At 41.2% G+C, this 23,921-nt stretch overlaps 2 protein-coding genes and 1 pseudogene across 2 annotated transcripts in view; all 3 read left to right on the top strand.

The window, feature by feature from the left end:
* agtrap (angiotensin II receptor-associated protein) overlaps positions 1-23,921 on the top strand; it is a 106,173-nt gene that overhangs the window by 59,513 nt on the left and 22,739 nt on the right. The window lies entirely within an intron of this gene.
* Positions 9,362-13,434, top strand: LOC129456268 (4'-phosphopantetheine phosphatase-like; annotated as a pseudogene).
* On the top strand, positions 14,886-23,280 carry pank4 (pantothenate kinase 4 (inactive)). The gene is made up of 19 exons (XM_033966508.2): positions 14,886-15,018; positions 15,309-15,391; positions 15,484-15,692; positions 15,780-15,963; positions 16,053-16,145; positions 16,222-16,375; positions 16,780-16,961; positions 17,309-17,390; positions 17,461-17,561; positions 18,082-18,237; positions 18,349-18,461; positions 18,864-18,951; positions 19,076-19,227; positions 20,114-20,169; positions 20,252-20,301; positions 21,348-21,452; positions 21,515-21,615; positions 21,680-21,748; positions 21,917-23,280. Exons 1-19 carry the CDS (start codon positions 14,895-14,897, stop codon positions 22,164-22,166), a joined length of 2,352 nt encoding a protein of 783 aa, XP_033822399.1. The 5' UTR covers positions 14,886-14,894; the 3' UTR covers positions 22,167-23,280.

Below are 23,921 nucleotides of genomic sequence, written 5' to 3'. Positions count from 1 at the left end.
AGAAAATAAATAACCAGAAGAAATTTGTTTCCTTTGACCAGAATGTTTGGCATGTAGTGTCTACTGCATCAAGATATCTATGAAGCCCTTCAATTTTTGTTCCAAATAAAAAGCAAATTTTATTCTCACAGTTGTAATTGGAGCAGATATGTTTAAAAATATTTTTGCTGTAGCACTAATGTTTGTGAGGATGACAATGATCAGTTTCATCAAATCTTCATACATTTTATTTGAAACACAAAAATACTGGATACCATAAAAAATAAGCTTCTATTAGTCACAAACAAAATAGGAAACATGTATATTTTCACCATTCATTCCTGATGTTTCTTAATGTTTGTCCACTAAATTACATATCAATAAATAGCAATTAATACTATTGAAAGATCTGTAAATCCGCAACTCTACAACAATCAGTTAATTAGTTTCCTCTAGTTAGTGAATGAATATCTAAAGAACAAACCCTGCCTCTGGGGACCACTGTGAATGTGTGTGGAGGGGGCTTATTAGCATATAACTAGGCACATGTCTATTGTTAATGGCTGGCTGTCAATGGACTGAGTGTGGGAAAGCAGCGGAGAGCACAGTTGTGGTTCAGTTACATTAATCTCCCTAACCCAGTGGCTCCTGCCTTGGCTCAAGGGGAACTGGCACACTTCACAAGGACAAGCTAGGCCTCACTTGTTGTCTCGCTTCGGAGCCAATGCAAGACATGGTTTGATGGACCATTGAAAGCCTCTTTGTTTTAGTACAGGTGTATTACAATGATAATAGGAAAAGATGAAGTTTAAATCTGTCCACTGGACAAACGTTATAGGAGTGAAGGCATTTTGCTGCTCATCCAAGCCTTTTTCAGTTCTAGTCAGATTGCTGGTGAACATTGCCTTTTATCTATCTGAAAGGAGGAGCTAACTGCACTGAAACTATAGATAGCTATTGTCTCTAGTTTCAGCCTTAACAACCCTATTCAACCGTGAATGGCCCTCCTATTGTTCTTTTTGTTTGCTTTGGGTCTGAGGATGGAATCATAGATCTGTGAGAGATTATGTCCCCCGTTCCGGTTTATGGATTGTTTTTTCAAAACAAAAATAGTTTATTTAATGCCCCTCTCAAACCAATTATTTTCTCTGATCTGATCACTATCTTCAAAAGAGTGGTTAGTGGCTTTGAGATGGAGATGTACAGCAGACTGGGGTCCAGAGGAGCTCTCGCGTCGGTGTTGGTACATTCTCTTATGGAGTGGCTGTTTAGTTTCTTCAATGTACCATTGTTTAGTTTCTCCAGGGTACCATTTGTACATTGGAGAAACTAAACAGCCACTCCATGAGGGAGCTCCTCTGGACTTCAGTCCGTCGTACATCTCTATATCAAAGCCATTGACTCAATAATATAGACATTTTCACTTATTCAATAACATTGACTTTTTCAGTTTTTACCATAGTAAGACATTTTGCTGCAGAAAACTCCAGTGAAGGGCAAAAGCATTTCAGTAAACATAGGTCTTACTTCAAACATGTCATTTAACATTATTACTTTATAAATGAAAAATAGTTCAACCATAAACAATATTATTCTTTAAAGAAGATTCTGTGCAATGTAAACCTTGATAATATAGCTTACTCAGAAAAACTCATGAAACCAATTTCCCTAATTTACCTTACTAACACAAGTTAGATTAGGTAACATTAACACATTCATAGACACTTAGTTAACAGAACTTAAAAGAGCCTTGTGCAGTAACAAACACTTAGCAGTGATCACTCTTAAAACATTAGTAATGTTACTTAATATGACTTCCAGTTTAGCTAATGGTGGAGTAGGTACAACACCGAGAGAGCTCTGTTGAAATTTTTCAAATACTGGTTTAAAGATCTGCTAAAACGCAATGTGGCCACATCCAGAATACCTCTTGAGATGGGTAAGACAACAAAGAAACTGATTCCAGCCCAAGAAGCCTTCCTAATACCAGTGACAACCAAAATATTGCATGTACCGACAGTGCCGCTAGCAATCAAGCCCCTATGCTAACCCGAGCTGACATAGAAGTGATGTTGCTACGGTTGGAAGAATGAATAGTTTCAACTTTGTCAGCCAAACCAAAGTAGAGTATTAGCGTTGGAGTCCACCTTTATTAGACTGCATGGCTTTAACTGACTTGGTCACTTCAGCAAGGAAAAGTGGAGACTCCATGCGCCTAGCAGTGTCAAAATCAATAAAAGGATAAGAAAGATTTTGAAGAAAGTCATTCATATTGGTACTGAAGAATAAAATGACTTAAAGACATCATTAACTTCAATAGGGTCTTACTAACAGTACCTTGAGTATTTTTAATACTAGTCATCATGCAGGAAGCAGCCTGATGTCATAACTGGTGGGCCAAAAGAAGACTAGCCTTATCCCCATATTCATAAGATGTACCACAACTCTGTAGTAGCAAATGCTCTGCCTCACTAGTAGACAGTAGATCAAATTCCCCTTGCAAATATACACATTGTTTAAGTAAGTCAACTCTGGACAACATAATAACTAATGTGCAAGATCCATCCATCAATCCATCCATTTTCTTCCGCTTATCCAGGGCCGGGTCGCAGAGGTAACAGTCTAAGTAGGGACTCCCAGACTTCCCTCACCCAAGACACGTCCTTCAGCTCCTCCGGTGGGACCCCAACGTGTCCTCAGGCCAGCTAAGAGACATAGTCCCTCCAGCATGTCCTGGGTCTTCCCCGGGGCCTTCTCCCAGTGGGACATGCCATTCGGTCATTACCCAGAGCTCATGACCATAGGTGAGGGTAGGAACGTAGATTGACCAGTAAATCGAGAGCTTTGCCTTTGGACTCAGCTCCTTCTTTACCACAACGGACCGATACAGCGACCGCATCACTGCAGACGCTGCACCGATCCGCCTGTCAATGTCATGCTCCATTCTTCCCTCACTCGTGAACAAGACCCTGAGATACTTGAACTCCTCCACTTGAGGCAGAGACTCACCACCCACCCGGAGAGGACAAGCCACCTTTTTCCAGTCAAGAACTATGGCCTCAGATTTGGAAGAGCTGATTCTCATCCCAGCCGCTTCACACTTGGCTACAAATTGCCCCAGTGCCTGCTGCAGGTCCTGGCTCGATGAAGCCATCAGGACAACCCCCTCCAGCCCCTGGCTGCACCTAGAAATTCTGCCCAAAAATATAATGAACAGAACCAGTGACAAAGGGCAGCCCTGGCGGAATCCAACATGCACCGGGAACAGGTCTGACTTACTGCCGGCAATGCAAACACAACTCCTGCTGCAGTCATACAGGGACCGGACAGCCCTTAGCAAAGAGCCCCGGACCCCATACTCCTGGAGCACCCCCCCCAAAGGACACCACGAGGGACACGGTTGAATATTTTCTCCAGATCCACAAAACACATGTGGACTGATTGGGCAAAGACCCATGAACCCTTGAGGACCCGATGGAGAGCATAGAGCTGGTCCAGTGTTCCACGACCGGGACGAAACCAACACTACTCCTCCTGAATTTGAGGTTCGACTATCGGTCGAATTCTCCTCTCCAGTACCCTGGAATAGACCTTATCGGGAAGGCTGAGGAGTGTGATTTCCCTGTAATTGGAACACACCCTCTGGTGCCCCTTATATAGAGGGACCACCATCCCGGTCTGCCAATCCAGTGGCACTGTCCCCGACCACCACGCGATGTTGCAGAGACATGTCAGCCAAGACAACCCCATAACATCTAGAGACTTGAGGTACTCAGGACGGATCTCGTCCAACCCCCGGAGCCTTGCCACCGAGGAGCTTGTTAACCACTTGACTTCAGCCAGGGTGATGGATGAGTCCGCCTCCGGGTCCTCAGTATCTGCTTCCACCTCGAAAGACGGACGGTGGGATGAGGAGATCCTTAAAGTATTCCTTCCACCGCCCGACAACATCCCCAGTCGAGGTCAGCAGCCCACCCCCCGCACTGTAAACAGTGTTGGTGAAGCACTGCTTCCACCTCTTGAGGCGTTGGACGGTTTGCCAGAATATCTTTGAGGCCGTCCGATAGTCCTCCTTCATGGCCTCCCTGAACTCCTCCCAACCCGAGTTTTTGCCTCTGCAACCGCATGAGCCACGACACGCTTGGCCCGCTGGTACGCATCAGCTGCCTCAGGACTCCCACGAGCCAACAAGGTTTGATAGGACTCCTTCTTCAGTCTGACGGCATCCCTTACTTCCACTGTCCACCACCAGGTTTGGGGATTGCCGCCACAACAAGCACCACCTTATGACCAATTAAATTCAATTCATTTATTTTTGTAACGCCCAAAATCACAACAACAGTTGTCTCGAAGGGCGTTCATGTTTTGGTTGATGGGGGAAATCGGAGTACCCGGAGGAAACCCATCCAGACACGGGGAGAAACATGAAAAACTCCACACAGAAAGGCCTGGCGACCTGGGGATCAAACCAAACCCTCTTGTTGTGAGGCATGAGTGTTGCCACTCAGCCACCGTGCCGCCAACACACAAAAACAAGGAAAAATCAGACAAAACAAGAAAAATCGGCCAGGCGAGGAGGAGGAAGACCAGATGAGGAGGAGGAGAGCCGGGCGAGGAGGAGGGCCAGGCGGGGAGGAGGGGAGGGTCCAGCTGTCATCGGGGCATCTGAAAGAGATACACTCCACAGGGGGAGTGGGACAGGGGACAACATGTGAATAGCATTGCTGATGAGAAAATAGGACAAAGCAGAGGATAGTGCTCAGGTTGCCATACTTCCCCCAACTAGTTACTCCTACTGCAGCCTGTCTTATCCCGGGTTTTAATGTCCCTAACTCCCTCACTATGTAACCTGGTCATATGCTATACCGAAGAGGAAGGTTTTAAGCCTGGTCTTAAATACAGAGACTGTGGGGGCCTGTTTAACATCAGCAGGGAACCACAGCTACAACCAGCCGCATCAACAATAGAGGTGGAGAACATGGCCCACTCGGAGTCTATGTCCCCAGCCTCCCCCGGGGTCAGGGAGAAGCTCTCCCTGAGGTGTGATTTGAAGTCTCCTCTGAGAGACTTCAAACCTGGGTCTGCCCGGATTCCTCCTCTGCCAGCAGATCCAACTCACGACCAGGTGGTGATAGGTTGATAGCTCAGCCCCTCTCTTCATCCGAGTGTCCAAGACACGCAGCCCGACATCAGATAACACAACAATAAAGTCGATCATAGACCTCCGACCTAGGGTGTCCTGGTGCCACGTGCACGTCAAACATGGTGTTCGTTACAGACAAACTGTGGCTAGCACAGAAGTCCACCTATAACAAAACACAGCTCAGGTTCAGATCGGGGAGGCCATTCCTCCCAATCACGCCCTTCCAAGTGTCACTGTTATTGCCCACATGGGCCGACTGAAGTCCCCCAGGAGAACAGCGGAGTTCCCGGTTGGTGCACTGTAGGCCTGTTTGGCCCGTAGGCTGACACAACAGTGAGAGACCTGTCCCCAACCAAGAGGCGCACCCCCCACCAGGGTGAACTCCAACATGTGGCGGCTGAGCTGTGGGACAATGAGCAAGCCCACACCAGTTCGCCGCTGCTTCCTGTAGCACATTTGGTCGGAAAAAGGAGCTTGAGAGAGTTTGGTATTTTCTTCCTTTATTTGCCGTATGCACTTAAATACAAGAGACAATTCTGTGACCACGCCATTCACGTCTGAGCACACTTTTTCAATTGGACCAGCGAGGCCCCCACGAGTTGCCTTCACCTGCCTGCGTGAGTCGTCTGCTTATCTCCTGACTAAAAATATTATTTTACTTTGCTTTATGTGCACAAAATTACCAAAAATAAAAATGTCCAACTATTGTAACGTGATAATAAAATAGTGAAAAATATACAGTGGGTGGGTGGTCTATTCTAAAGTATTCCAATTGTACAAACGTAATATTAACAGTGACTGTCTCTTATTATTGATCCCACATTCCCACAGGCAACAACAGAGAAATGGAAAGTCCAGCCCCTTTCAAGGAGTTGGGTTCCAGAGCCCAAGCTGTGCGTGGAGGTGAGGCTGATTATATCTAGCTGGTAACGCTCAAGAAGAAGAAACCCATTTTGGCCGCTTGTATCCACGATCTTGTCCTTTCGCTTGGCCCGCTAGTACTCGTCACCTGCCTCAGGAGCCCCATGAGCCAACAAGGCTTGATAGGACTCCTTCAGCCTGAGCTGCCACTCCCACAAGCACTGCAGACCTTATGACCACAGCCACGAGCAGCTGCATCAGCAATAGAGGTGGAGAACACGGCCCACTCGGAATCCATGTCTCCAGCCTCCCCCGAGATCAGGAAGAAGGTCTCCCGGAGGTGCGAGCTGAACATCCCCCTGACAGAGGGCTCAACCAGTCGTTCCCAAGAGACCCTCACGATATGCTTGGGCCTGCCAGGTCTGTCCAGCTTCCTCCTCCACCAGCGGGTCCAACTCACTGGTTGTTGAGGCTCCCGCCTTCAACAGCCGCCCAGATCTCTATGCACTGCCCCCTTACAGATTCTCCTGTGCATGGTGGGTCCACAGGGGGACGGCCCCATGTTGCTCCTTCGGGCAAGGCCCGGCCACCAGGCACTTGCTCTCGAACACGCTAGTAGTCTCAAACTCCTCCACCACATAAAGGTGATGGTTCAGGGACTAGTATCCCATTATACATTATACGAAACTGAATAACAAAATACCTGACCTATGCGCAAAGAGAAAAGTGAAGGTTCTAAACAACAAAACCCTTGCAAACCTGATCCTACATCTTCAAATTAAAGGTGGGACTATTATTATTAGTATTTATCACCTCAGACCTCAACATATAATGCATATAATTCTATATATAATAATTCTAAGATTCTATTACTAAAAGTGTTCCAGAAAAGATAATTAAACAGACTTTAGAATTCCTTGTGTTATCCAAAGCCATGGATAACACAAGGAATTCTAAAGTCTTTAAAAAAGAAAATCAAATTGTATAAGCAGTATGTCAAAAATCCTAACAAATATAAATATATACAAAATACAAAAATAAATTGACAAAAAATAGAAATCTTGGAAGGTGCTAAATGAGATACTGAGCCGCAAACATAAAACTTCAGTCCCCCCTGACACTGTGGTGTAGAATAAACTAAATGAAAATATTAACCTATCTAATATCTTTAATAATTACTTTGCGTCTGTCGATAAACAACTTCCTCAAAATATATGTCCACTAGGGGGTGCCAACTATAAGCACTGTCTTCAAACTCACTTTTTCTCAAACCTACCTGTAAAGTAGAGATGTTTATGATCAACATCATAAACAAGCTAAAATCTTATACAGCCAGAGCTGATAACATCTGTAGCATCAAAGCCATAGTAAATGAAATTGCTGAGCCTCTCGCCTATTCTATCAACCTTTTGTTAGCACAAGGTGTTGTGCGAAAATTAACCAAGATGGCAAAAATATTATCCATATACAAGTCTGGGAATAAAAATAAAACCCAAAATTGCAGACCTATATAGTTCCTGCCAACTCTCTAAAATATTAGAGTATACACCAGACTTGTAGAATATTTGGAGTTTAACATATTACTACCCTCACAATATGGCTTTAGGAAAAACCCATGTATGGCCATTTTAGATCTTGTTTAGAAAATTAGCAATGCTTTTGAAAAGGACAGTATGGTATTGGTGTGTTTCTAGATCTTTCAAAGCCATTTGATACCTAAACTCTTCTTGGTAAATTAATGCACTATGATGTCAGGGGAATAGCACTCCAGTGGTTCAGAAGCTATATCTGTGGTAGAGAGCAATATGTGCATGTTGAGGTACAAAATTCAGACAAAAAAAAAAAAAAAAATTGCGACAGGAGTCCCACAAAGATCCATTATGGGGCCACTTTTTATTGATTATTTATATAAATATCTTAGTCTTTTGTTGGAACAACATTCACAAAGTACTTTTTGTTGATGACACAAATCTGTTTATATCACATAAAAACCTGGACCAGTTAGGGAAACCTCTGAATGAACATTTGGTAAAGGTAAATACTTTGTTCAAATGCAATAAACTGTCCTTAAATATTAGCAAAACCATTTTTTATCATCTTCTTGCCAAATAGACATAAATCCAGTGATGGAAGCATATGCATAAAAATAGATGGCCAGGTTATCCAACAAGTTGACTCTACTAAATTCCTAGGTCCTAGCATAATGATCAATCTTTAAATTTTAAAAAACACATTGATGAACTGGTTAAAAAATTATCAAAAATTGTTGGCCTACTCTTTAAAATAAGACATGTACTTTCATTGAAAGTTGAGAGTGGGGTGTTTGCCATCATCCAGGAGTGAAGCGTTAGCAGCGGGGTGTGAGACGTGAGCAGGTGAGCAGTACCGGTAGAGGTAAGCTGGGTCAGAAGAGGTGAGATTCGTACCAGTCGTGGAGAGCAGGGTCGGAGACAGAGGAGCTGAGCAGGTCCAGGGAGCGGGATCACAATGGATATGTGGATGATCTGGCGCTGAGCGTCAGGTCCTGGTTCCCTTTGTCCTCCCCAGTTGCAGCTTGATTGCTGATTAGATGCAGGTGTGCACGGGAGGAGCCCAAATCTCCGCTCAGCTCCAGGCTCAGACACAGAAGGGAGGGGGAAAACAGTGCAAAAGGCAGGACAGACTCTGACTCATGACGGTCCCCCCGAGGCTTGTCAGGATGGGTGGGAGAGCTCTTCGAGCCCTTACCCCTCCCAATCCACCAAGTATTGAAGTCCCCTGCCCTGCCGGTAGACATCAATGAGCCGCTGGACCCTGAAAGCCGGGTGACCATCCATGAACAAAGGGGGAAGAGGGGAATTGGCCAGAGGGCAAAGGTTACTGGCATGGATGGACTTGAGGTGAGATACATGGAATGTAGGGTGGATGCGGTGGGAAGGAGGAAGCTGAAGTCGTACAGTGGATGTGTTGATGATTTTTGTGATCTTGAAGGGGCCCAGCAAGTGAAGAGAGAGTTTCCGGTAGTCTGTTTTGAGTGGGATATTTTTGGATGAGAGCCAAACAGACTGACCTGGCTGATATTGGGGAGCGGGGTGCGGTGCCGGTCTACAGCTGCCTTCGTCCTGGCCCCAGATTGGGCTGCTCTGGTTCTTCCCCAGACCCTGTGGCAGCATTGGAGGTGATGTTGCACGGAAGGTACTGCCAGGTCCTTTTCCTCCAACAGGAAGAGTGGGGGCTGGTACCCTAGGGAGGCTTGGAAAGGGGATAAGCCAGTAGCGGAACTCATCAGGGAATTGTTCGAGTACTCGATCCACGGTAGGAATGTGCTCCAGGCAGAGGATACCACACAGCGCCGTCTCCAAGTCCTGATTAGCCCGGAATCTCATGGAGTCGGAATACATGGTTGGTTATTGGGTCAGCAGTCTTCTTGGCGGTTGGGAGTTTCGGCAGGGCGACAAAATGGCCTGCTTTGGAGAAATGGTCAACAATACCAAGAATGACCTTTCAATTAGAAGCACATTACTGAAATCAAAAGCTATTTCAATCAAAACATCTTAACAGGTCAAATTACATTTTTACATAGGACCCTTTATTCGACAGCTTCACAATTCTTGCATCCATTGAACTTATGCGTTTGTGGAGTGCGGTTGAGGTCAGGGGACACGTTTCTCTTCTTTTATGCCCATAAGCAGCCAATGATGCAGAAGTATTCCTTGCAGCATGAGATGGTGCATGCATGAAGATGATTTTGCTATAGAAAGCCCAGTTCTTCTTTTTGTACCACAGAAGAACGTGGTCAGTTAGAACTCCACATACTTTATAGAGGTCATTTTCACACGTTCAGGGACCCTAAAGGGGCCGATCAGCTCTCTCATCATGATTCTGGCTCAAAACACCTCCTTGCTGACGTTGCAGCCTTGTTGGGACATGGTGGCAGTCCACCAACCATGCACCACTTCATCCATCTGGACCATCCAGGGTAGACGTGCATTCATCAGTGAACAAGACTGTTTGAAAATTAGTCTTCTTGTATTTCTGGGCCCACTGGAGCTGGTTCTGCTTGTGAGCATTGGTTAAGGGTAGCCGAATAGAAGGTTTATGCATAACAGCAAGCCTCTGGAGGATCCTACACCTTGATGTTCGCGGGACTCCAGAGGCACCAGCAGCTTCAAATACATGTTTGCTGCTCTGTAGTGACATTTTAGCAGCTGCTCTCTTAAAATGTATTTGTCTGGCAAAAACCTCATTGTGCCTTTATCTGCACAAATCTGTGTCTGCTCTGAATCAGCTACAAATCTTTTGATAGTACGATGATCACGCTTAAGTATTCATGAAATATCTAAGGTTTTCATAACTTGTCCAAGGAATTCAACTATTTCATGCTTTTCGGGACTAGAGAGATCCTTTTTCTTTGCCATATTGCTTAAAAATGGTGCTCTGCTTAATGATGTAGAATGTCCTTCTTAAGTTGTTTTTCATTTCCTTTTGACTTACTTGGCAAACTAATTGGCACAGGTGTCAGGAGGATTGATTGCACAGAAGATTGATTTCGCTGATCCAAAGAACCCTGAGACACAACACCATCCATGAGTTGCACTGGAAAACAAAACATTTTACCTTTATGACACATAAACACAATTTGCATAATAATTTGGAACGCGGTGTATTGTTCCTCTAGCATCAGGCTGTTTCAGAACCTGATCATTTCTATTGGTGACTAGACACTTAAATTTGCTGTATTACAACAAATATATGAGCAATATGAATTTTAGCTGCCCCCCATCTGTATTAAATGTCATTGGCTTACACAGAATGTTATGATGTCATCTGAAACTCTGTAACATAAAGTGCTTAAGTGTAACTAGACTCAAGTGAGTGGAGTTTTAAATGTTTACAATGTACTATGCTAAGAGCCTACCAGATCTAAAGTGTCTTGTGCTACCCCTGAAACAGACTATACAATACAATAGTATTAAACCATCACAACAATATGAGCAAAGGGATTTACCTTAGTACTCAGACATGACTAGGGGCTCTGGGTGCACACCTGCTCCGTCAGGTCCTTTAACCCAAACATCACAATCAATCACTATTTATACCAGAAAACAATAATCACAAAACTAGAAACCTAATTACTTGCACCCTCGATCCATGGTCAGCAATCAATGAGGCCGGACGAAACTACACCATGCACAGTGGTCTATGTACTAACGCAACACGGCTGGACATCCCCTATTTAGAAAGTTACCCCGGATACAAATGCAACTATGCTGCAGCCAAAATTACAAAAACAACATGGAATTTTAAAATTAAGCTAAATATACTGTATTTTTTATAGTATACTATTACGATAAAAGGAAACGCAAAATACCTTTTACCCACATAACCTATCACAACAACAAAAATTTCCTCAGCTGGGTTCCTAAGAAAGCTTGCGTACTACTCAACTGCTGAAGTAAACTTGTTTGATCATACCACAAAAGTAATGTGTCTTGAGGCTGCAAAGACAATGGGAGGTTTGCCTTATATCAATATTTGTTCATTCCTTGTATTACAGGCACATGGTGATAAACTGCGTAAAATAGCTGTACACGAAGAAGCCACTGCAAGACTGCATTTTATCAAGTTTGAAAATGCTTATATTGAGACAAGCTTGGACTTTATAAAAGTTCACTTCGTCATTACAGAAACCATAGTTATAAAAAGCTAGGTGGAGGGGTGCACAAGTTCAAAGATCTAATTGTGAAGAAATTGCGACTCAAGTAAGAGTTTTTTAATATACAAAAGATATACATTTATAGTTTAGTATTTATATTTCTACTTTGCTCTAACTCAAAGTTTATTTGTTTCCATTGTGGCAGAGTGGACATAGAGGATGAGGTGTCTTGTCTTATAAAAGGCTGTAACTTTGCTGTAACTTTGAAATATACCCCACAAGGCTTTTGTATACTCCAAGCATGCTGACTCAGGGTTCAATTTTCAGAGCACTCCAGATATTTCCCCCTAGTTTTTGGTTAACATTAGCTCCATAGTAACAGTAACAGTAAAACAACATAATAATAATTTTGCTTTATAATGGTAAATGCTTGTTGGTAACTTTGGTTGACTCATTTGGTTGTTGAAGGTTGAGTCAGAAGACAAATCTGAGCAAATTGGAGGAAGTTCAACAGCTGGAAGGACATTCTGGGGACTAGGAGCGTTTTAACCAAAACAAAGACATTAAGAGTGCTATACATTTGTTCCTTTCCCTTTAATGCTATGGCAATTTCCAGTATCTGCCTGCAGAGGTTTGATGAATTGCTACAACTGGCCTCAATAGGACAACAGCTTTGGCAAGTCTGCCACTTCTGATGAAGGTGATGCACTTACATGGCTTTTCTGCAAACTGTAATTATCAAGATAATTATCATCATAATCACAAGTGTTAGTTACAAAGAAATAAAAAGTGATGGCTATGCTGAAATCATATCAAAATATGACATGGGTCCCGTATATTTATGAGTAGAATGTGTTGACAAAGTTAGGCAAACAATAAAACTACAATTTTCAAGGTATAGGTACGTAGCACTATAATTATTAATACTGCAGATATTATTTGATTTTTATAAATCCATTCTGGCCACATAAGTTATCCAAATTTCAGTCAGAAGCTTTCTGTGTAACTGAGAGGTTGTCAAAGTAACCTTAGAAAAAGAATTTCTGAATTTGTACGTAAAAATCGTAACAAGTATAAAAAAGTATAAAAAACCCGTAAAGATATCTCAGAATCGTATGGATGAAGTTTGATCTTACTTGGGTAAAAACTGACCTGCAGTCAGAATGGGTCCTGGAAAATATCACCTATGGGTGGGAAAAGTGGATGCAACTGTGTACAGACAATCTAGCGCTCTACATCTGAGCAGGCTGAAGTCCATCTAAACATGCATGTGTCAACAACAATGACAAGATGCCATTATAAAACAAGTTTGCAAGTTAGGGCATTGGCAGGGTAGTGGACTGTCATCGTCTAAAGCGATCACAAGAGAGGGGCAGTTGCAATATAATGTGGTTCTGGCGCGAGGGCCTCAGTCACTACAGAGGCCCTGTTGATTCTTATGTAATATACTTATATTGATTTTAGAGTTTTCTAAAGAGGACATGGCCAGTAGTTTACTACACATTATTAGCAGGGACATTGGGCATCAGACCAGACTCTAGGCCAAGCTCAACTTATCCAGAGTTTACTTTGGTGGGTTCTTCATCTGGGGACATCCAGTGACTATGCACACTATCACTTGCAGTATCAACTCCTTCACCAAGGCAAGCTTCCCTCTTTAGGTTTCTCTATATTCAATGTTTTTTTCTGCTGTTTTCACATGTGTTGTCCATTTTTTTGCTCAAGTTGGTTTTTTAAGACATGAAGGAGATATCTAGGAGATATTGGAGCTTTTATGAAAGAAGCTGAAGAAGACACAAAGGCAAAAATCTACTAACACTGGCTTTTTTATATTCAATTAAATATAAATTATTTATTTCTATATTTACAAGATCCAAATCAGTATATCTGGAGTTAGAGGTGGGCCAATTTTTTTTACTTGTATTGTAAATGTTGATTTGAAGAAAAAATGCAATATTTGAATACTGCTTTTTTTTTTTTTTTTTTTAAGTGTTGCAAAAAGAGCTGATGCAAAATAAATAAAAATAAAAAAAAGACAAATGGCATGGTATTTCACTATATTTAACATGCAATACAGAGGGCCAACAAACAATCCCACCCTTACTAAGTTAAATGTGCACTATATGTAACTTGCTACAGTTCTTGGGGCGGTCCGCTTGTCTGGAAATTGCATGAAACAACCACATTAATTCCTGGGTCACTTTTGATCAAGACATTTATCAGTTTGTTAGTGTTGTTGCTTTTGAAAGAACCAATAATGCCACTTAAATATTTTAGTGCTGTGGGTTCAGGACTATTCCAAATGTGCCCAAGAGGTGGCGCACTTCATGTCCCAGAGACTTCTGCTGTCGTCTACTGAGAAAACTCGCAGCACAGTTCACAGCAGCCAACAGTCAGAGGACTGGCGCCCTCTGGAGACCGTAGTAGACGCTGCAGAAAAGGGAATCCATACACCCCCAGCGTGGTTATGAGCTGTGTCTTTGACTAGTTGAACGTTATATCAACCCGCACACACCTAGACTGTATATATAAATGTCATAACCTAATGTATAATAACAATATGCTCATGGACTTATGGCACACATACATAGTAACAGGTGTGTTAAGTTGCCGAAATCCTCGCCTGAATTGTCGGCTGTAGTCGAGGGGAGGAGGATAAAGCTTGGTTTTAACATTCCTCGAGCCCGAGGACAGACAGGCAGCCTCAGATCACACAGTCCAGGTGGAGTGACAGATCTCGCGTCTATGTGAAGTGCTGCACTGCATTAAACGACAAAAAACTTAGTGAATGCATTCTCTTGTTTCTCCACACCCCACAGACTGATACGCACATCACCAGAGCAAAGAACACAGAGCTCACAATAAAGCTCACACTTCGGCTTTGAACTGTGGTGAAAACGACTTTTAGCTCATTAAGATCATATATAATCACGTGTCCGTGTTGTACAACTCCCTGGGCCTTTCTGTCTGATTTTAAGCATCTGTGTTAATGATATAATAGAATATAGAGGAGATGAAGAAACGCTCCTTAACAGCTTTGGTTTCTACCGGATCCAATCAACTGACAGTTCGCTGCTTTTTTCGCCTTGACCCGCCTGTGTCGAAGGCGGTGTCGTAGGGCAGTCCGCATGCAGCCGCCTTCACCACCTCGGTCATCTTTAACACTCTCATTACCTACAGCATGTGGACACGCCCCTCTGACTGTACGTGAATGATGATTGGTCAATCGGGGGAACGGAGGCACGACTAGTACGTAGCGTCAAGCCGTTGTCGACCATGGCGGAATGTGGTCGAGTTGACAGCAGCACAAGTACTCACACCATGGATAAAAGCATTACTCTTCCTCCCGATGAGATTTTTCGGAATTTGGAGAACGCAAAACGGTTCGCAATTGACATTGGTATCTAAACATGTGTATCTTTTTGCTGATGTGCATATTAAGTAGCTAATATCCTTGTTAGTATGCAACTATGCTGCAGCCAAAATGACAACAACTTTAAAGTTAAGCTAAAGTTCAGTGTAGTATCTTTACACTTACACTACTATGGTTAAAGGCACGACCGTTTGTTTGACAGTAGGCTGTGCTACTTCGAATAAAAATATTAAGTTAACTTAAAATACAAAATACCGTATTGTAACGTAGCTACCAAGAAAATAGTATATCCACATACATTTTGGTGTTTTCGTTAGGTGGATCCCTAACAAAGCTCGCGTACTACTCAACTGTTCAACATAAAGTGGCCAAAGTACGCTCGTTTGACCACACCGCAAAGGTAATGCAATGTCAAGACATTTTTGAGACTGCAAAAACAATGGGGAACGTGACCGCCCGATCTGATTTGTATTTCTTGCCTTTTTTTCTCAGGAGGCACATGGTGATAAGCTGTATGAAATAGCTGTACAGGAAGAAGTCACTGCAAGACTGCATTTTATCAAGTTTGAAAATGCTTATATTGAGACATGCTTGGACTTTATCAAAGATCACTTGGTCAATACAGAAACCAAAGTTATAAAAGCTACAGGTGGAGGGGCGCACAAGTTCAAAGATCTAATTGAGAGGAAACTGGGACTCAAGTAAGAGTTTTTGATATACAAAAGGTACTAGTTTAGTATTTATCTTTCTATATCTATCTAACTTAAACTTTTGTCCCCTTTTGGTAGAGTGGACAAAGAGGATGAGATGACTTGTCTTATAAAAGGCTGTAACTTTGTCCTAAGAAATATACCCCACGAAGCTTTTGTATACGCCAAGCATGCTGACTCTGAGTTCAGATTTCAGAACACTCAACCTTATATCTTCCCCTACCTTTTGGTCAACATTGGCTCTGGTGTGTCCATAGTAAAGGTAATATAACAAAACAGTATAATAATTATTTTGGTTTATAATGGTAAATGCTTGTTGGTAACTTTGCTTGACTCATTTGGTTGTTGAAGGTTGAGTCAGAAGACAAATTTGAGCGAATTGGAGGAAGTTCAATAGGTGGAGGGACATTCTGGGGACTAGGAGCGTTGTTAACCAAAACAAAGGTATTTCCGTTATACATTTGTACTTTCTATTTTAATCCTATGATGTTTCCTTATGTATCCTCCAATCTTCTTGCAGAGGTTTGACGAATTGCTACAACTGGCGTCAAAGGGACAACATACAAATGTAGATATGCTAGTGAAAGACATCTACGGTGGATCATATGGTTCTTTGGGGTTAACAGGAGACCTTATTGCAAGCAGCTTTGGCAAGTCTGCCACTGCTAATAAAGGTGAAGCTCACAAAAAAGCTTGATACTTGATGCAGATTTTGATTATAATATTTAAACATGCCTTTTAGACAGTGAAATGATAGTAGTAATTATTCAGGAGAGGTGAGTTTTGTGCCGACACCTAAAATAAATAGTCTATACCAGCTAGTATTTATTAGCATCTGAGTATAGATTACGCAACCCTAACATGTAAAGATAGAAATTAGATTGAAAGTGTATATAAGCATAGTACTGCTATTAATCAAATGCAGAGGAAAAAATTCCCTACAGGTACAATAAAGTATACCTTAACCTTGAATAATGACATTAATGTCATTACCTTTAATGACATTATTAGGCTTACATTTTATTTTATTTTTGAAGTAATTATATTCTTTTGTTGGTAACATGATTTTTTATTTTAGAGTTTTCTAAAGAGGACATGGCAAAGAGTTTACTACACATGATCAGCAATGACATTGGGCAGCTGGCTTGTCTCTATGCCAAGGTTCACAACTTATCCAGAGTTTACTTTGGTGGCTTCTTCATCAGAGGACACCCAGTGACTATGCACACTATCACCTATAGTATCAACTACTTCACTAAGGCAAGCTTCCTTCTATTATTTTTCTCTATATTCAGTTAGGTCTGTCATAATTACTATATTGACTTATTCAATATATGAAAGCTCGAAATATATATATATATATATTTTTTTTTTTTTTTGGAGTGGGACATATTTGGCTATACTTTAGTAGTACCATAAGGTTTGAGCTGTAGACAGTCAATTAAGTAACTTCTGTTACTGATTATAGATACTAAGCAAGTACTGGTGTTTTATTCTGCCATTTTTTTCAGTTATGGTGATATTTTTCTGTACTGCACTTCAGGCCTATATTCAATGTTTTATCAGCTGTTTTGATGGTAGTGTCATCTATTTCTTTGCTCCTCCAGGGTGAAGTTCAAGCCCTTTTTCTAAGACATGAAGGTTATCTTGGAGCAATTGGAGCCTTTTTGAAAGGAGCCGAGGAAGACAGTAAGGAAAACTACCAACATTGCATTTTTATATGAAACTAAGTGTAATGAATTATTTCTGTATTTATTAGACCCAAATCAGTATAGCTGGGGTGAAAATTATGCTGGCAGCTCTGGCCTCATGAGTGTTTCTCCTGATATGAATCCGATGCAGCGAGCACGGAGTGGAACAGTGAGTCCACACATGGTTGCTACTTAATCGAATGGCCTAGATTTCCATTCATTTCCCCTTACCTTGTTATCACAATATCTTGAACAAATCATCATAATCTTTCTTTTGATTCTCTCTCTTCTACTGTCTCCTAACCTTTTATCCAGTTTCTCGTAAGTACTTCTGACTGCTGTGTGAACTGACCTGCTTAGCTTATAAAAAGAACATTTAAGGTGGTATCACTGCAATAAATGTGCTTTAACATGTAACACTACTAGTAATGTTAAGGAAGTTATAATAAGCAACTGCTTTACTAATTTGATTTAAACAACTGCAAGTCTTTTGATAGAAGTGTTAATGAACACATCTCAGTGTGACTGCTGGTATTTATTCTAACAACCCATTTCTCATTTTTTTACTTAATGTGTATATTTTGTGATGGTTTTGTATTTAGTTTATAGTAACTTAAAATAGATTGCATCCAAGCCTGTGTGATATGATAGATATGATCAGTGGTTAAAACATGTTTTTTTATATTTAGTTTGACATGTTGGAAATGGATCGACTGGAGAGACAGCTGGTCAAACTGCCTTTGCTGCAGGATCCCTCCTCGTACATCCCAGACACAGTGGATCTCACAGAGGATGCACTGGCGCGGGAATACTGGCTCTTCTGCTTTGAGGACGCCCTTGATGGGGTATGGCTCATTTATATTAATAAGTTAATAATACTCTCCACATATTTTAAAATTTTAAATAATTATTCATTAATTATTATTAATTTCACTCTTTGTCTTTCCCTTGAGTAGGTTGTAAAAAGAGCAGTGGCGAGTCAGCCCGACATGCCCGAGACCCAGGAAAGGGCAGAGAAATTTAGACAAAAATACAGACACAAACTTCAGACTCTTCGGCACCAACCTTTGTAAGGATTCATTAAGGTGTCATTTTGCTTTTAGCTCTAGAATTATCTTTGTTAAACTGCAGTAGAGCTCTTTTACTGTCTATTTTCTTTCTCTAAGTTGTATCTATATTAGTGAAAGTCCAATTTGACACCAAGCTGATGCATGCTTTATTTCAGCCTGATACTCATTATTGTTATTATAAATTATAAATATTTTGATAAATACAATTTTGGGAAACGATCAAATGAGCCAATTTTCTCTGGAAACTTTAATGTCCAGGTGATATAGGCAGTGCAGTGAAAGAAGACCTCATGGCTATGTCAACCCAGGCTGTACCAGTCTACTTACTCAGTGTCTTATTGGATCCCACTTGTTTGTGTTCATGTATTTCTGCCTAATGTAGATGCTTCTCTCTTGCCTAGTGCTTATGGATCCCTCACTGTCAGAAGTCTGTTAGACACGAGGGAACACTGTTTAAACGAGTTCAACTTTCCTGATCCCTACTCTAAGGTCTGACATCTGTCCACTCTTTTCTTTCACTACTTCTGTAGTTTTGGTACTTTATCGTTCTTATTTTTTCAAAGTATTTTTTTTTACACGTTGTACATTAAATCTTCTTTGTAATTTTGTTCAGATTAAGCAGAGAGAGAATGACGTCGCTCTCAAGTATTACCTAAAGGCAGTAAAGTCTCTGGATCAGTTGGAGTGGGAAGAAAGGCAGTTTGCTCTGATCAGAGGTGTCCTGGCTGGAAATGTGTTTGACTGGGGCGCCAAGGCTGTGTCTGAGTTCGTGAACCTTTTTAACCATTATCCAGCTCTCCTCAGTGCCCTCTTTAACTCTTATGAATTTCAAAGTTTATCATGCATTTTTATTACCCCAATCAGAGGTGGGGGAGAAAAAATTATGATATCATGATTGTTGATATAGAAAGTAGAGAACAGGGGTCGGCAACCTTTAACACCCAAAGAGCCATTTGGACATGGTTTCCGTGGAAAAGAAAACACTGGGAGCAATACTTTTTCACATCCAAAATGAAGATAACACTATATATTGTTTTTTTTACCTTTACGTTTTGTATAAAAAAAAAAAGTGTGTTGCTTATGAAATCCATGAAGTGCTACAGAGAAAATTTAATTTTATTTATATAATGCACACATTTTGAACATTTTAAACATTTAAAAACACGCCAAATTAAAGATACATATTAAATATAAATATTTGCAAAATATCTGCATAAATATTGATTTTACCTGGTTGACAATAATTTCCCAATTTAGAACTATAATTAAAAAAAATAACTAACACAAATAAAGTAGACTCCAATTACATACTTATATTACATACATATTTTCCCAAGCCACAAGGAGCTGCAGTATAAGGATGAAAGAGCCACATGTGGCTCCAGAGCCACGGATTGCTGACCCCTGTTCTAGAGGTATCCAAAATTAGGATATGAAGTAAACTGTCTATAATTAAACTATAAAACCTCAGCCAAAATATTTACAGGCACACCAAGTGTGCAGGTTGTGCAGGTTGATGAGGGCAAAATTGTAGATAATCCCATGATTTAATGATTCATGATGTCCATAACAATTAATTACCACCTATAAAGGGCCAAGCACTTACTACATTTGCACTTTCACATTTCTTCATTTTGCCTTTGTATTGTAGTGTTCTTGAGTCCGATCCTGAATTTGGCTTTGAGGAAGCAAAACGACAGCTTGAAGGTCAGTTTGTTTTATTCAATTTTTTATTTTTTTCTTGTTGGAAACTTGCTGTTTCTCACTCAACATTTTGCTTTTTCTTCAGAACGGCCATGGCTTGTTGATTGCTATGACCAGTGGTTTGAGAGACTGAAGGTCGGTTACAGCATTCTGGCCAGTGGATCCGTGTACGTCATGGCCATTTTTGTTTTGAAATGGGGAATCCAAAATTAGAACACTGCAGTTTTCCATTTCCTAATTTCAAAACAAAATAGAAAATCGGAAAACAATCGATTATTTGTTTTGGGTTTAAAACAAAAGTTGGAAAACGAAAACCAAATCCCTGTGGCGAAGTTTGTTTGTGCACATGCCTCGTGCCAAGTACTGAGTGAAGCACGTCTCTTTTCTGGGCCAGGCACCAGGTACTGCACAGAGGCAAAGCCACGGGCAGGTGAGGTGTTATGGGCAGTGTGAGATTGTGTATACCGTGTTTTTCTGTGGTCCTATTATCACTGTGTCCCTCACCTGCTACACTGCAGCTGACTTGCTATTGAGAGCTTCCCAGACTAAATCTGTCATGATACACACTCCAAAATTTTACTTGCTTGTAAACTCATGAATAATTACAATGATAAAAATAAGTCCACACAAAACTCATATGGATGAAGTGCCCACATATGTGATCTCACGGTCCATAACAAGGAAGCATTGTACCAACAGTTCAAATAAACAGTCCACTAAAGCCCCGCTCTCCAGACCATTTCCCAGCCCCGCTGAGTCAGATGTTCTGACTCTCTGTCAACAGCCTTGGACGGTGAGTACTGCTCTGCCTCTGCTCAGTCTCAAGTGGACTGCAGACAGTGTATCCACTATCTCCCGTTGGCCAGATCACCTCACCTGCTCATGGCTTTGTCTCTGCGCAGCACCCGGTCCTCGGGTCTGGAAAGTGGTCAGCTTCACTATGCACTTTCGATTTTCTATTTCGTTTTGAGATTAGGAAACGTCATTGTCATTTTCTAATTTTGGATTTCACATTTCAAAACTGAAATCAAATGGCCGTGATGTACACAGACCCCAGTGGTCACACAGTTATGTATTATCATGATTTATTAAAATCAACCGAAAATAAGTGGCTTTTCATACATAGTGAATTTCTGAGCTTTACTAACATTTAATGGAACCAATTCTGTTCTTTTCTGCAGGGTCCTCCTCATAGATGTGCTTTATTTTTTGTCGATAATAGTGGAGTTGACATCATTCTTGGTGTAATTCCTTTTGTCAGAGAGCTTCTGTCTCGAGGAACAGAGGTATACACCTATATTAGCAACGCGCTTTAAAAGTACTAAAACTAAATACTTAATGCCTTCAGGTGGTTCTGGCTAGTAACTCTGGTCCTGCTTTAAATGATGTAACGAACAGTGAACTACAAATTCTGACTGAAAGAATTGCTGCCATGGATCCAGTGATACAGTGAGTGTTAACTGTACTCTTCTAATGTTTTGAAAATGTTACATGTTATTGTTGTTGTGAGCAGAGATGGACTGAGAGACGAGAGGTTGATGTTGGTCCAGAGTGGTTCCAGTTCACCATGCTTAGATCTAAGGTTAGATTTACACAAACTTTTTGAATGTATAAAAAGCACATTTAAGTCTACTGACTCTCTCATTTTAACCCCACACATGATTCTCAAATAGGCAAAGCAGGTGGAGTGCCTTGCTCAAGAACACAATGGCAGATTTGTTGATGAAAAATGTTCTCTCTACTCTTCCAGCCGCCTGGACAAAGTGCTGGCCACAGTGGTGCGGGAGCGCAATACTGACTTGGTGATTATCGAGGGCATGGGCCGAGCCATCCACACAAACTACTACGCTATGCTCAGCTGTGAAAGTCTTAAAATGGCCGTCATCAAGAACTCGTGGCTTGCCGACCGCCTCGGAGGAAAACTGTTCAGTGTCGTCTTCAAATATGAGGTACCAGCAGGAAAACTGAGCCATGACTGTTCAGCTGCCTCACCTTTATGAACGTGAAAAAAACAAGCTATTCAATGGACTATAGATATGAATGTATCGATTATGATTGTTATATACTGCCAGTCGTTGAGGGTTTGATCTTACAAAATCTTGAATCTTTTGAATTAAAATTATACCTTTTTTTCACATCTTTATTTTTTCATTATATAATTTGTATTAAACATCCCAAGCGAACTTCAAAGATCATTTCAGAAAGCATTTTCTTGAGCTTGTCACTACCTGAGCCATCAATGCATCAACTGTGCAGTGGTTATGTACCCAAGACTTTTGTGATATTTCCATTTTCCAGACTTGGGACTGGACTAATAGCTTAATCTTCTGTCTCAGAAAATGGTAACTATGAATGTTTTTTGTTTTTTAAATAATAGACAAGCTGCCAATGCACAACACTGTCCGCCCACACTGGGGAATAGTATATTTTGCCTGAAGATTGTGTGCTTTTGTTCGAGTGAATGAGACATGGTGAGGTAATTACAGCTTTTAGCCACAGCACATGCTCAGAGTGGATTTAATGTGCCTTGAGACTGGGGCGAAAGCATCAGTCGTTCAACATTAAATACTAGGACACTTGATTGAAAGCAGTTGAGCACCATAGACAAGAATAAAGTATCATTTTTTAAGATGCAAACATTGTCACTGCCACTTGTGTAGCTCTTAACTTTGAGTGGCTTTCAGGGAAATGTTTGTCATTGATAAGAGTAGATAGAACCTAGAGTGAGGAGTTTTTTCCCACTAGATGGCAGTATTCACCTGCAGCGAACCGGCCCTCAGCAATAATAAAGACTTTAGTGTGAAAAGGGAGTTAAGTTGTTCAATTCCAAGTGAATGAGAATGTATGTCTTTTTAAAAATACATAATTATAAATATTACAGAGTACATAATGTATTTGTTGTGATTATAAACTGAGCAACAAAAATGATCAAACTTTACATGAAATTGTAATCAATTGATGTGAGCATTGTAAACATTCAAAAGGTCGCTTTGTTAATTGACATAAGCCTGTGAAAAACAAGTTTGTGTATATGTATGTATGTATGTATAGAATAATTTCAGTTGAAGCACAATTTTGTGTTTGTCTGACAATCAATTTTAATTAAATCCTTTTATTTCCATCCAAGTCTTTTTGTTCCATGTGGGTAAGCTTGACTGTGTGCGACAGGGTCAGTAAAGTAGGTGGAGCTGTGAGTTGGCCCATATTTAAACGTTCCTTCCTCTGGTGGTATAATAGCTCGACACCCTGGTATGTGCTGCTTGATGCCTGCTGAGAAGCTGTGAGCTCATAATGTATGAGGAGGCATGGCAGGGGGTCCCGCTGCTTTGCCTCCCCTCAGTTCTCAGATTGCCAAAATACTCTGCCAGGAAACCCTCAGATAGTAGGATGTTGTTTAATGCGTGCATTGTTTCAGTCACTATTTTGTTGTCTTTGACCCTTTTTGTTTAATGATTCTAAATACTCAAATTCTTATTTTTAAACTACACTGGCAGAGGGACTAGTGCACTAGGTTGTAGGTTCTATCCTTAAATTTCTTGTAGATGTAACTGCTTTGCCTGGAATTGTTGCACAGTATGGCATTAAACCTGTCTGTCACATCTTGACAAGCAAGTGGCACCACTATCCAAAGTTACAGGTCAAAGCTGTGGAGACATGACCCCACCCAGAATAAGAATACTTGTTTTTCCACTATTTCTGAGCCATAACATAACACCAGTAATGTTAAAGACAAGAGTAATGCCATAGTGTGGAAC

Source organism: Periophthalmus magnuspinnatus, chromosome 5 (assembly GCF_009829125.3).
Source record: "Periophthalmus magnuspinnatus isolate fPerMag1 chromosome 5, fPerMag1.2.pri, whole genome shotgun sequence".
In the NCBI taxonomy this organism is placed as follows: Eukaryota; Metazoa; Chordata; class Actinopteri; order Gobiiformes; family Gobiidae; genus Periophthalmus; species Periophthalmus magnuspinnatus.
Note: the sequence above shows the minus strand (reverse complement) of the source record. Positions and strands in the feature narration are given on the sequence as shown.

Bases quoted from the DNA above. Each gene is read 5' to 3' on its own strand.
- pank4 (XM_033966508.2), top strand. From the start codon at position 14,895: ATGGCGGAATGTGGTCGAGTTGACAGCAGCACAAGTACTCACACCATG. The intron at 17,391-17,460 runs GTAAGGAAAACT...TGTATTTATTAG, and splicing joins GAAAGGAGCCGAGGAAGACA to ACCCAAATCAGTATAGCTGG. The intron at 20,302-21,347 runs GTCGGTTACAGC...TCTTTTCTGCAG, and splicing joins AGTGGTTTGAGAGACTGAAG to GGTCCTCCTCATAGATGTGC.